A 12318-nucleotide genomic window follows, 5' to 3' on the forward strand; every position below is an offset into this window, starting at 1 on the left:
TAGTAAGTCAGAGCAAGCTGTTGGTTAGCAGAACGGGACACTGAAATTAAATTGTGGTAGTACATTCAAGTGTATATGTCCCTATAAAAATTAAGATATAATGATGAATAGTGTGTGAAAAAAAAAAGAAGGTAGAGATCAGGTTGGAGATGTAGAACATTACCCCCATCCCCCCCAGATGGAAAGGGTAATGGCTAAAAATGCTGTTTAGAGAAATAGCCACACTTGGTTCTAGTACATTTTAAGCTTAAACATTACATATGTCAATATCCATATGGATAAAAGTAGCCTCTGCTAGTTGATAAAAGTAGCCTCCGAGAGCAGCTTTCTGATGACTATATTCGGCATTCTCTCTTTTCACCTCTAAACCTGTATAGAAGTCTCTCCTTCATCTTCTTCTTCTTTATTCTGATGTTCAGCTTTCTGGAGAAGTCTGGGGCCTAGCAAACCAATAAGTAGACTTCCAATTGGGGCTGTGATGAGGATGGCCAAAAATGCCACTGTCAACACATCCATTCCATATCCTTCTAACTGTTTCTCTCCATGTGATCTTGCTGTGTCCAAAGCCACAGATCCTATTGCAGCCTATAAAAGTTTAAAGGTAAAGTTGGAAGCATGATAAGACAAGCACATAGAAAGAAAGGTTCATTATTTTATCATTTGCAAAAACAAATTTCTTGTTCTTTTGCTCAACTGACAAAGTTCTATTAGTCTTCTTTCAAAGTGTACTACAGTTGATTTTAATGATCTAAAAGCTCTCCCTGCCCTTGCAGAGGGAAAGAATGATGATTCATATATACCTATTTGCATAAGGTAAACTTACAAAAATATCAGGCAATTTTTTTTCAGAACACAAGGCAAATACAGACTTAGGATATTAATTAACTATAACAAGATTCTCTATACTAAATTCCTCTTGAGTAAAGTTGAAAGTTACTGAATGGTCATCTCATTCTTTTGTCTTGAGGAATTTGGAATTAAGAAAGGACAAGATGAAAAAATGCAGTGAAACTTACTGGAAGATGGTGAAATTTTACATGAAAAAACATAAGAATATTGCTGTAGAGCCTAAGCTAATTGTTAAACATCAAGAAACTTAAAAGTGGTAGGTACCTTTGAAACTTGAAGTTAACCTTATTAGGAATTTGATTAACTCTTTGCCTTAGGAGTTGGTGAAATGTTTTGCTTAAAATTTATCTACTGGGAAGTATGATGAAAACTCTTAGAGACAAAATGCACATGGGGAAAATACATTAATCAATCTGGTTATCCTCTTATTGGCACAGAACATAGCAATGAAACAGAAGAGAAAATATCAGTGTGGATGAGACACAATGGCAGAGACGACTCATTGACCACAAATATCTGAATGCCTCTTTCCCCTTCTATAATAGAACTCCTGAGTTTAGCTGGTCACATTGCTGTCCAAATACAGACTTTTTTCCCAGTCTTCCTTGCAACTAGTTGAAGCTATGTATCTAAGTTCTGGCCATTAAGAGGTGAGCAGAAATGATAAATGCTTCTTGTAACTGTTCCCTGAAAAGAAATGGACACTTGCACCTTATTCTTTCCCCCTTCCCATTGGATGACAAACAGTGAAAGTTGGACTCATGGTTGAAAGGCATACGCTGAGGACAGCAGTTACCCTGCCAGCTCTGGAATTCCCATGCTGCACTGCTGGTTAGAGAGAAATAAAAATCTATCTCATTTAGTCCTCGTGTTTGAGGGCTCTTTGCTATGGCTTGTGCCACAACTAATTCAACATTTCATGAATTCTCAGCAAGAACTGCACACATTATGATGTATATTTCTCTTTCAGCTCTCTGTCATTGTGTATATATGTGTATGTGTGTGTACGTTTGGGGGTTTGTCTGTTTGCTAAGTTGTCATTTAAAATATATTTCCGGGACTCCCCTGGTGGCCTAGTGGTTAAGAATCCGTCTTGCAACTCAGGGGATGCCAGTTTGATCTCTGGTCGGGGAACTAAGATCCCACATGCCGCGGGGCAACTAAGCCCGTGCACCACAACTAGAGAGAAGCCCGCGAACGGCAACAAGGAGCCTGCGTGCCACAATGAAAGATCTCATGTGCCACAACTAAGACCTGACACAGACAAAAAATAAATAAATATTAAAATATATATATATATATATATATATTTCTTATAGTAGGTCATAGACAAAAAAGTTTAAAGAACACTAATATGGAAAAAATATATAAGAAAGTCTTGTTTCTTGTGCAGTGGCAAAAGAAGAAAAAAAAATTGTATACAATACTTGCTTTGAGAACATGCATTATTCAAGACATCCTAGATAATTTCTCATTTTAAAATTTGTTTTCATAGCAGGAAAGTGCCGTATTTCAAATTTTGATGTTAGAAACAAATCTTTCATACTAAAGCTACTAGAGCGATTATTTTGATATCTACCTACTAAAGTTACTGAAAGTAGTGTGGAGGCTGGAGATACTGTGAGGGAGAAACTGTTCAACTTACTGTGCTCTATTAACCTCACAGCATTCTTAGCCCCTATGTCTCAGACACCTTTGAAAGTCTGATGGAAAGAAAAACTTCTCTGGAAAAATGCCCCAATCCAATAGCCACACAAAATCCGGCATATAGTTACAGAGGAGCACATTGCACCCCTCAAAGCTTCCTAAATTAAGAACACCTAATTTTCATTTCATGAAACAGAAATTTACACATTTAAATAATTGCAAAATAATCAAGGATGAAACAATTCAATCTTATTTGTTGTAATTAGTTGGAGAATACACAATACAATCAGGGAGGGATATATTACATTTGCAATAAATGATGATCTATACAGTTCTAATTTAATGAGCAATTATAGGTATGCTACCTATACTATAGGTATACCTATAGGTATGCTACTCAACCATTTCGAGTACCTATTGGTTACTGCTTTGTTTATTAGAGTGTACAAATTTTGGGTCATGTGATTGAGATGTTTGTCAGGAGGTTCAGGTGGTTTGAAAATTTAATATCAACTAATAATCTAGGAAATAAAGCATCTTCTGAGTTATTTCTCAATAAATCTTTCTATATTAAAGACTGTGGTCAAGCCTAACTGATCATCAATCATATAGACATTGAAGTATTTCCAAATACTAAGATGGGCTATGCTATTTCTGTTTCACTCTCTTCTTAGAAGATATTGAAATGAATAGAGTTAATAACTATCTCTTTGGGTTATTCTAGAGAGCTCTGACTGACAAAAATTCCAACTCTTCCCTCCTGCTACTTACTACTGCTTTCTAGTAGTGTAGGGATTTATTGGATTTTGAGTTGCACCCTGGTGATCTAAGGAAATTTAATGAGCTGTCATATTTAATGAATCAATATACCAAAAATAAAACTTTTAAAGAGTAAATTAGTATAAAATCTTATCATAAATCAAACTTCAATTATTTATTTTCACCAAATTTAAACATGCCCTCTTATTAAAAATGTCAAGGTATCATATAGAAATAGGGATTAAAATCCATCATTACCTGGACTGTGGCCTTTGGAAGCCATGCAAAAGAAATAAATATCTTTTCCTTAAAGTTAAAACCAGCAAAACACACCATCAGATATGTAGCCAAAATTCGTATCAGTACTGCAGTACCCAGGGTGGCAATACAAAGGCCTGTAAGAAATACTCAGTTTTTAGACATAACGAAATACTGGGGGAAAAATTGAATCACATGGTTACTGATTCAGAACTCTTGCAACAGAAGTCTAAAAACATTCACAAAATTAAAAAGACAAAAATGGCTAGGCATAATTTATCAAAACATCAATATTAAGGATCAATCAGATCACTTGTTTAAAAGAAGGTATTTCCCCTTAATTTTTTTTTTTAGTAAAATGCAAAAGATTTATTTGCCCTGAGAGAAACCAAAATATTCCCTTAAACTGAAAACAGAAATTAAACATATTTTAATTTCTAAAAGGAGATTTGAATGTTCTTTTAAGCTTTATAGCAAGAAACACACTTTCTTCCATGCATTTATTTAACAAGAATTTATTCAATAACTATGCATGGCAGGATCTGGACTAGGTACTAGTATCCAAAAATGTATAATGTACAGACTCTACTTCTATGAACTTCAAAGACAGAGGAAGACAGAAACATAAAAAACGAATTAATATACTATAAGGTAAGTACAGTATAAGCATACTGGTGAGAGGGCACAGAAGAGGAAAAAGTTATTATTTTCCTCAAAGTGGTTGAGAATTCTTTACAGAGAGTATAAGACCAGAGGCAATATTCAAAATACTTATGAGCCATTATGGGGGCAATCAGCCAATCAGAACAGAGCTCACTGGGCAGTGACCAATCAGAACAGACAGTGGCAGTCTACAGCTGTTTCATCGTACTGGTGTGTACACTGACAGCCCATTAGCCTTGGTTTTAATATACAGCTACTGCATTCAGTCAGCATTTAGAATCCTTTGCTGGTAAAGTTAAGTTCATCCTGAAGTGCAAAATAAAGGATTGTGACTTGGCCGCTGCAGGCTACTGGAATCTGAGAAAGGCACAGCTAAAGTGACTGCTAAGTTACAGGATGATTTTTTTTAAAGTAACATTTGTTGAGTATTTACTCTGTGCCAGGTTCTGTACTAAGCTTTAAGTGCATTACTTTACTTAATCCTTACAACCTGTGGGGTAATTCCTGTCATTTTACAGTTGAAAAAAGTGAAGTTCAAAAAGGATAAACAACTTTGTCAAGTTCAAAAGGCTGGGTAAAAGGGATAGACACTGCAGGAGGCTCTACTGTAAATCTGCAATATTTTTTTTTACCGATAAGTTTTGTGGCTTTTTGTTGGAGGATATTTCTCCCAGGTTGGTAGATTTTCAAAAATATTTGTTGCTGAAGTACAAGATACAAAAGAGATGATCCCATTCCCAGGAGGGAACATTGAAGGTTTGGGGAGAAGATGAAGAGGAAGTTTTAGACACACTGAGTTTTAAGTTTTGTGGGATTTATAAGTGGTGATGTCCAATCAGCCACTGGATTTATAGATTTAGAGATAAAGATTTTGGAATTACATAGTTTATAATCAAAGTCACTGAGTGTAGATGGGCTCAAGGAAGTGATAAAAGAGCGAGAAGCATAGAAGGTTTTGGAAAGAACTTTGAGGAGGAGCAGCACTTAAGCCACACATACGGTAAAGACTCAAAAGGCACCGGAAAATATGAAATTTCAGACTTCAATGTGAAAGTGTTTTAAAGAGGTCAGTAGTATCAAATGCTGCTGAGAGATCAAGTGCAATAAAGACTGGTAAGTATTCAGTGGATTTAATAATATAACCTTGGTAGGAGCATGGTTGGTTGTGTGATGGGGCAGAAGCTAAACTGAAATGTACTGAGGAAGGGAATGATAACTGAAATGGAAAAGGGGAATACAGACACCCTTTTGGAAAAGTTTGAAAAGAGAAATAGAGAGATAGAGTGGTAGGTGAGGGGGGAAGTGAAATGGAGGAAGGATATATATATATATATATATATATATATATATATATATATATCTTTCATAAATATATGTGTGTATTTAAATTTTGATTGTGATAAAATACACATAAAAAATTACCATCTTAATCATTTAAAAATGTACAGTTCAGTAAGCATTAAGGTAAACATTTACATTTTTGTGCAAAAAATGTCCAGAACGTTTTCATCTTGTAAAACTGAAACTCTGTACCTATTAGACAACAAATCCCCATCTCCCCTTTCCCAAAACCACTGGCAACCATCATTCTACTCTCTATTTCTATGAATTTGACTCATATAAGTAGAATCACACAGTAGCTGTCTTTTTTTGCCGGGGGGCACCTTGTTAATTTTCTCTATTGTTTTCTATCTTGTTGATTTCTTTTCTTTTTTTTTTTTTATTGAAGTAGAGCTGATTTGCAATGCTGTGCCAATCTTGGCTATACAGCAAAGTGACTCAGTTATACACATACAGACATTCTTCTTTTTATATTCTTTTCCATTATGGTTTATCACAGGATAATGAATATAGTTCCCTGTGCTATACAGTAGGGCCTTGCTGTTCACCTATTCTATTTGCAATAGTTTGCATCTGCCAACCCCGAAGTCCCAGTCCCTCCCTCCCCCTTGGCAACCACAAGTCTGTTCTCTATGTATATGAGTCTATTTTTGTTTTGTAGATAGGTTCATTTGTGCCATATTTTAGATTCCACATAGTAGTTGTCTTTCTATGATTGGCTTATTTTACTTAGTGTAATGTCTTCCAGGTTCATCCATGTTATAGCATGTATCAGAATAGAAGGATATTATTTTAAAATAGAGATTAAAGTCTGTTTAACTTCTGAAGAGAGGAACACTGTGACAAGGATATTTGAGGATGTATAAGAAAAAGGGAAGAATCTATGTGTAAGATCCAGAAAGAGGTGGCAGGGGATGGGATCCCTAGTATGGACAGAAGAATATTGTGATGCAAGGAAAGGAGGAAGTAATGAGTATATGTGTGTAAATTAATTTTTAAGTGAAGTGCTATGAATTAAGAGAGTTTTAACATAATGGCTTTCAAATGTGTGAATGAATAAAAGAATGAATGAACAAACATTTTTATTCTATGGGTACCTATTATAGAACTCACTAGTTATCTTTAAAATTCTGGCCCTTGATCAGGGTAAGGCTAGATGAACATTTTTATCCTTGGAAAAACACTTTAAGGCCTGCATTTTTTTTTTTTTTTTCTTTCAAGGCCTGCATTTTATTGATGGCAGTCAGCAGTGTCACTTTTCTTTACAAGGAACAATATTTAAAGGTATAAAATTTACTGTCTTAGATTGACAAACATTATTTTCTAACGAACTGCTCTAAAAGACTTAGCTCGTTACTTTTTTATATAATTGTGACAATGGGAACCACTGAACACATACCTACTAAAGATATTTCAACTGAATATAAGAAGAGTTGATTTTAGTAAAATTCTTACCTACAGTTTCTGGTCTGAGAGCTGTAATGGCTACCTCTGCTCCAATCAGTCCAAAGAGAAGGGGCTGAAAGATGAACCAGGCAACTGCTATAACCTTTTCAACATCTGCCTAAAAGGAACACACACACACACACAAACACAGACTTTCATTATATGAATTTAGAAGTTCTAAGAATTTTACTAATTTGAAATTTGAGTCAATTTGACCTGAGATAGCCTTTACCTCTGTAGCATCTATAAATAAGAAGTTAGCTAGAAGAGAGCAAAAATTGCGCAAAGATATTTCTAACACAATTTAGATATATGAGGTACTTTAGTGTTGGTTTACAAGTAAATGTTAATTATAAAGAGTTTTACAAAGTAATCTTAGGACTTCTGCTTCTGAATACATAATCTGTGTGTATGTATTATAATGAATAATATTATATTAACTATATTATTATTACATTATTGCATAGTTTAAAATTTTGTTAATTTTCATTCAACAATATGATTTAAAGACGTTATATCAGTGCATATATCTAGATATTCACCTCATAATTGCTGCATAGTAATCTGTGGTATGGAAGTACCATAGTTGATTCAATCATTTCTTTATCAATAGGTCTTTAAGTTGTTTCCAATTTTTTCTTTATAAAAAAATACTGTTTGTGGATATCTCAAATCACGCACAAAGATAAAATCCAGGTATAACAAAGTGCTGTGCTGTGCCAGTTATTAATTTACTGCCCTTTGGCTCCAAATCTGCCTTTCCTTGTTTCTCTGCAGAAAATGGAGCTGGGCCCTTTAAACATTTCACCTTTGCCAGCTGGTACCATATTAAGTATTGTCAGTAGAAGGTGCTGAAATACATTGCAAGAGAAGGAACTCTTCCTGGTTTCTGTGGCTCTTCCCAAGCAAGATCTTCCAGCACAAGGCTCCTGCAGTCCAGGTGGCTTCTCCAGTGCCAGGGTCTTGCAGTGCATGGTGCTAGCAGCTTTCCCCAGCCTACACCTGGGGTGGTTTCGTAGCCACCTCCCTTGGGCCATATACCTCCCCATGCACCCTAGAGGGTGGATTTCCTATAAGTTTGGAGAGTAGATTTCTAGTAAATTTTGTAGGTAGGGCACCATGGTGATTTCTGTGTCACCCAGTGAACCAAGGCTCTAACAAGGTCTGGATTCTCAGCCCTGGGGGAGGGAGTAGTGAGGTGACCAGGAGAGGTGGAAGGGTGTGCTTTATCTCAGCCCTAGGAGTTTATAGCTGCTATTCCTATATTATTTAGGGGTCTCTTTACATCTTACAAGCCAATCCCTTGTTAACTGATCCCCAGGATGGTTAATAATAAACTTCCCTATTCCAGTTACTATGTGATTTCTCTTTCTTTAGGAGACCCTATTTGATATAAGCATAACTTTATAACACATAATGCAAACATCCTAGGAAAAGACTGACACAATTGACCATGCAAAACTAAAATGTCTGTGGCAAAATAAACCATAAAAAAGACAGTGACAAACCAGGAGAAAATAACTGTACTACGTGTAACAGAATAAGGGACAATGTCCAATCAATAAGAAAAAGATAGAGACCCTAGTAGAAAAATGAGCAATGCATATGCACAAGTAATTGTACAAGAAGAAACACAAACAGGCAAAAACCCTGAGACACTAAAACTCAGTAATTAGAGAAACACAAATTAAAATGATATACCATATTTTGGGGAAAGGGGGTAATCACATTGAAAAAAAACACAAAAAGTTTTAACAACGTAAAGTATTTGTAAGATTGTATAATTGAATCTTTGTAAGATTCAATTTGTGAGATTGAATAATTGGTAGGACAGCAAACTGACAACGCTTTTTTGGAGGGCAATTTAGCAGTACCCAGTACAGTACCTAAGAATTTACATTTAACAGATTTTTTCAGTCACCATTAAGAATCTTTATTTTGGGGGACTTCTCTGGTGGCACAGGGTTAAGAATCCGCCTGCCAATGCAGGGGACATGGGTTCGAACTCTGGTCTGTGAAGATCCCACATGCCGCAGAGCAACTAAGCCCGTGTGCCACTACTGAGCCCGTGAGCCACAACTACTGAGCCCGTGTGCCACAACTACCGAAGCCCGCGTGGCTAGAGCCCATGCTCCACGATAAAGAGAAGCCACCACAGTGAGAAGCCTGCACACCGCAACGAGGAGTAGCTCCAGCTCTCTGCAACTAGAGAATAGCCCGCACACAGCAACAAAGACCCAACGCAGCCAATAAATAAATAAATAAATACTTTTTTTTTTTAATCTATATTTTTGGACCACATTTTTACCCTTACAATTACATGTTCTTAAGGATATGCACTTCCATATATGTATGGAATTCCGACAAAGGAGGATTACATTGTTTCTCTATTTTCTTCAGTTATGATTTCTGATATGTTTATTAGGGTGAAGATTCTATTTCCTCTTAGCTTATAAAGACAGCATCTGTGAGGGGATTTGTTGATTTTTTTATATAATTCTATTCCTCTATCATGAAAAAACAGTTATGTTTCTACATCATAAGGAATCAGATGATGAATGAGGTTCAAATTCTGCCACCCACTAACTGCAAGCCACTTGCCCTTAGCACCTCATTTTTCTCATCTGCAAAATGAGAGGTTTATATTAGAAAACATCCAAGATCTTTTATCATTTAATGACAATGACTAGTTCTGCCCCAACAGGTCCAGTTGCCACCCTTCCATGTATCTTTAAATTTTACTTTTGAATTTAAATTTTAGAGTATATCGTAGCTAAAACTAAGACTTTGATACTCACAGTTGTAAAGAACAAAATTCAACTATATTAACTTATAGGTTACTTAGCCTTTTGTTGTTTAAGGAAGGTCCTCAAAAATATTTCATGTATTCAGAACTCCAATGAGAGCAGAAGCCCTAAAGAGTTTTCTCTATCAAATTATTTTTACTTCTAAACTGAAGACTAAAGCCATGGTTTGTATTTTGACTTTAACATTTTAGACTAATTGAACATCAGATATAGGCTTACATATTATATAATTTAAGAAAGGGAGAAGAGTCACAATGTATCTTCTTGTGGCTTTTCATAACTTCAAAGACAAAATGAATTTGTTTATAAAGAAAATGGAGGGCTTCCCTGGTGGCGCAGTGGTTGAGAGTCCGCAGGCTCAGCAGCCATGGCTCACGGGCCCAGCCGCTCCGCGGCATGTGGGATCTTCCCGGACTGGGGCACGAACCCGCGTCCCCTGCATCGGCAGGTGTACTCTCAACCACTGAGCCACCAGGGAAGCCCAGTAAATATGTTTTAAGTAAAGACCTTAAGTTCTAGATTTGTATGTAAGGGGAAAAAGATGTGTGTGTGTGAACTTGGACATACATTTACAGATGTATAGAAAATAGCTTTTATGATTAAATAATTTCATTAATTTGATGTTAAGAAAGTATCTGGAAAGAAAAAATTAATCTGATCAGAAAGTGATCATGAGCAGAAGAACTTAAAATGAATTCACCTTTGCGCTGGCCCATCCCTTGCCTGCAAGGAAAGCCAGGACCAGCGTGCACAGTCCTCCTGCCCCAGGGAAACCAAAATACATGCTGCTGAACACAGCCAGCACAGACAGCCCCAAGACCAGGAATGCTCTCTTCCACACGAGCTTGTCCTAGAGGAGGAGAGAGGTTGGTTAGCTCAATTATTTCATATAACTGATTTCTAACTATTGGTTTTTCCATATTCAGGACTTAGTAGAAAATAAAAACGTCTGTGTCTGAGCATATAAATGCATGACAGAACATTTACTTTCTTTTCCTTAGTAAAAGTAGAGTTAGCACATGTACAGATGTTAGGTGCCTCTCCCAGGAATACCAGTTATCCTTCTCTGCAGTTATCAAAGCAGAATTTCACAGGGCTAAATGCAACAGCAGAAAAAAGAACATAGGTTTTGGGGACAGAGAGACCAGGGATAAAATTTCAGCTTTTACACCACGGACATAGGTAGTTGGCCATATTACTTAAGCTCTTCAAGTCTTCTTTCCCCGTTCCCTAAAGCAGTTACATCACAGGGATTCTGTGAAGGCTAAAGATATGATGATATCTTTATAAGATAAAATGATATCTCTATTATTTTTAGGTTCTCTGTTCACTCTTTAATTTGATACTCTCCTGGTTTTTCTTTCTAAATGCTTGAATACCAAGAAGCTTTAAGAGGCTGTAGACAGAGTAGTTTTTCATTGTTGATTTTTTTTCAACTTTTTATTTTCTATTGGAGCATAGCTGATTAACAACGTTGTGATAGTTTCAGGTGCACAGCAAAGCGACTCAGCCATACATAGACATGTATCCATTCTCCCCCAAACTCCCTTCCCATCCAGGCTGCCACATAACACAACACTGAGCAGAGTTCCCTGTGCTACACAGGGTCCCTACAAGTAGGTCCTTGTTGTTGATTTTTAAAGTCTCAGAAATGTGTACCTCTTTCCTTTCACTTTTCCGTTTGGCCTTTTAAACTTCTTGATTGCTTTAGAAGGCAGGCAGGCTTTTTAGAAGTGCTTGGCTTGGAGGCGTGCAGGCTCTGGCGGTGGGTTACCTGAGTTCATTCCCAGCTCCACTGCTTTCTAGCTATGTGACTTTGTTTAAATCATTTCTCCCTAAGCCTCAATTTCCTCATCAGTAAAATGCTCATATTAACAGTACTCTTTTCATGAGTTATTGTACGGAGTGCACTAGATCAGCACTTTCCAACAGAACATTCAGTGACGACAGAAATTTCTGTATCTGCATTGTCTACGGTAGTGTTCTGTATCTGCGATGGCCACACGTAGCTTAGTGGCTGCTATATTGAACTAGTGGCACTCTATTGTACATACCACATCATTTTATACACAGTAAACAACAAAATGTAAGCTATCATTTTTCTCTTTAATTTACTGTTTAATTAGAAAATCCTATAACTTTCTATCATGCATTCATAAAATCTACAATCTACAATTGAAGCTTTTTGCGCACAGTAAAAATTCAAACCAACATACATTCAGGTAATGTTAATATTAATGTTCTTACGTACAGTTCTACTTTAGTTAAGTTTCTAATTCCATTCAAAATGCTCTGAAATCTCAAAATAATGCCAGTTCTTCTAGGAAAAAAAAAAGACTTTTATATGTTTATCTAAGAGACGAGGGGGGTAAAGGAAAACAAACAAAACCTTTGTTTATTAAGAAATCACTATGTACAGTAAAGGACTTTGATATCTTTGGTGAGAAATGTTGAACTATATGATATGAGATGATAAGGTCTGTCTATTTGATAGTATTAGAATCTAAGGTATTTTGGGACTTCCCTGGAGGTCCAGTGTTTAAGACTT

The 12318-nt window shown here is 36.3% G+C and overlaps 1 protein-coding gene across 5 annotated transcripts in view; it reads right to left on the bottom strand.

The window, feature by feature from the left end:
* Nucleotides 1-363: 363 nt before the first annotated feature.
* Nucleotides 364-12318, bottom strand: part of SLC9B2 (solute carrier family 9 member B2) — a 29584-nt gene continuing 17629 nt past the window's right edge. For 3 of the 5 annotated variants that reach the window (XM_065877443.1, XM_065877444.1, XM_065877442.1), the window contains 4 exons: nucleotides 10471-10620; nucleotides 6973-7081; nucleotides 3514-3650; nucleotides 364-585 (listed from right to left, as the gene is read on the bottom strand). In XM_065877443.1, the coding sequence (XP_065733515.1) occupies nucleotides 364-585; nucleotides 3514-3650; nucleotides 6973-7081; nucleotides 10471-10620 (618 nt within the window). The remainder of the gene's footprint in view (nucleotides 586-3513; nucleotides 3651-6972; nucleotides 7082-10470; nucleotides 10621-12318) is intronic. The other 2 variants (XM_065877446.1, XM_065877445.1) reach the window with 1 other exon arrangement.

Source organism: Phocoena phocoena, chromosome 5, assembly GCF_963924675.1.
Source record: "Phocoena phocoena chromosome 5, mPhoPho1.1, whole genome shotgun sequence".
Taxonomy (NCBI): Eukaryota; Metazoa; Chordata; class Mammalia; order Artiodactyla; family Phocoenidae; genus Phocoena; species Phocoena phocoena.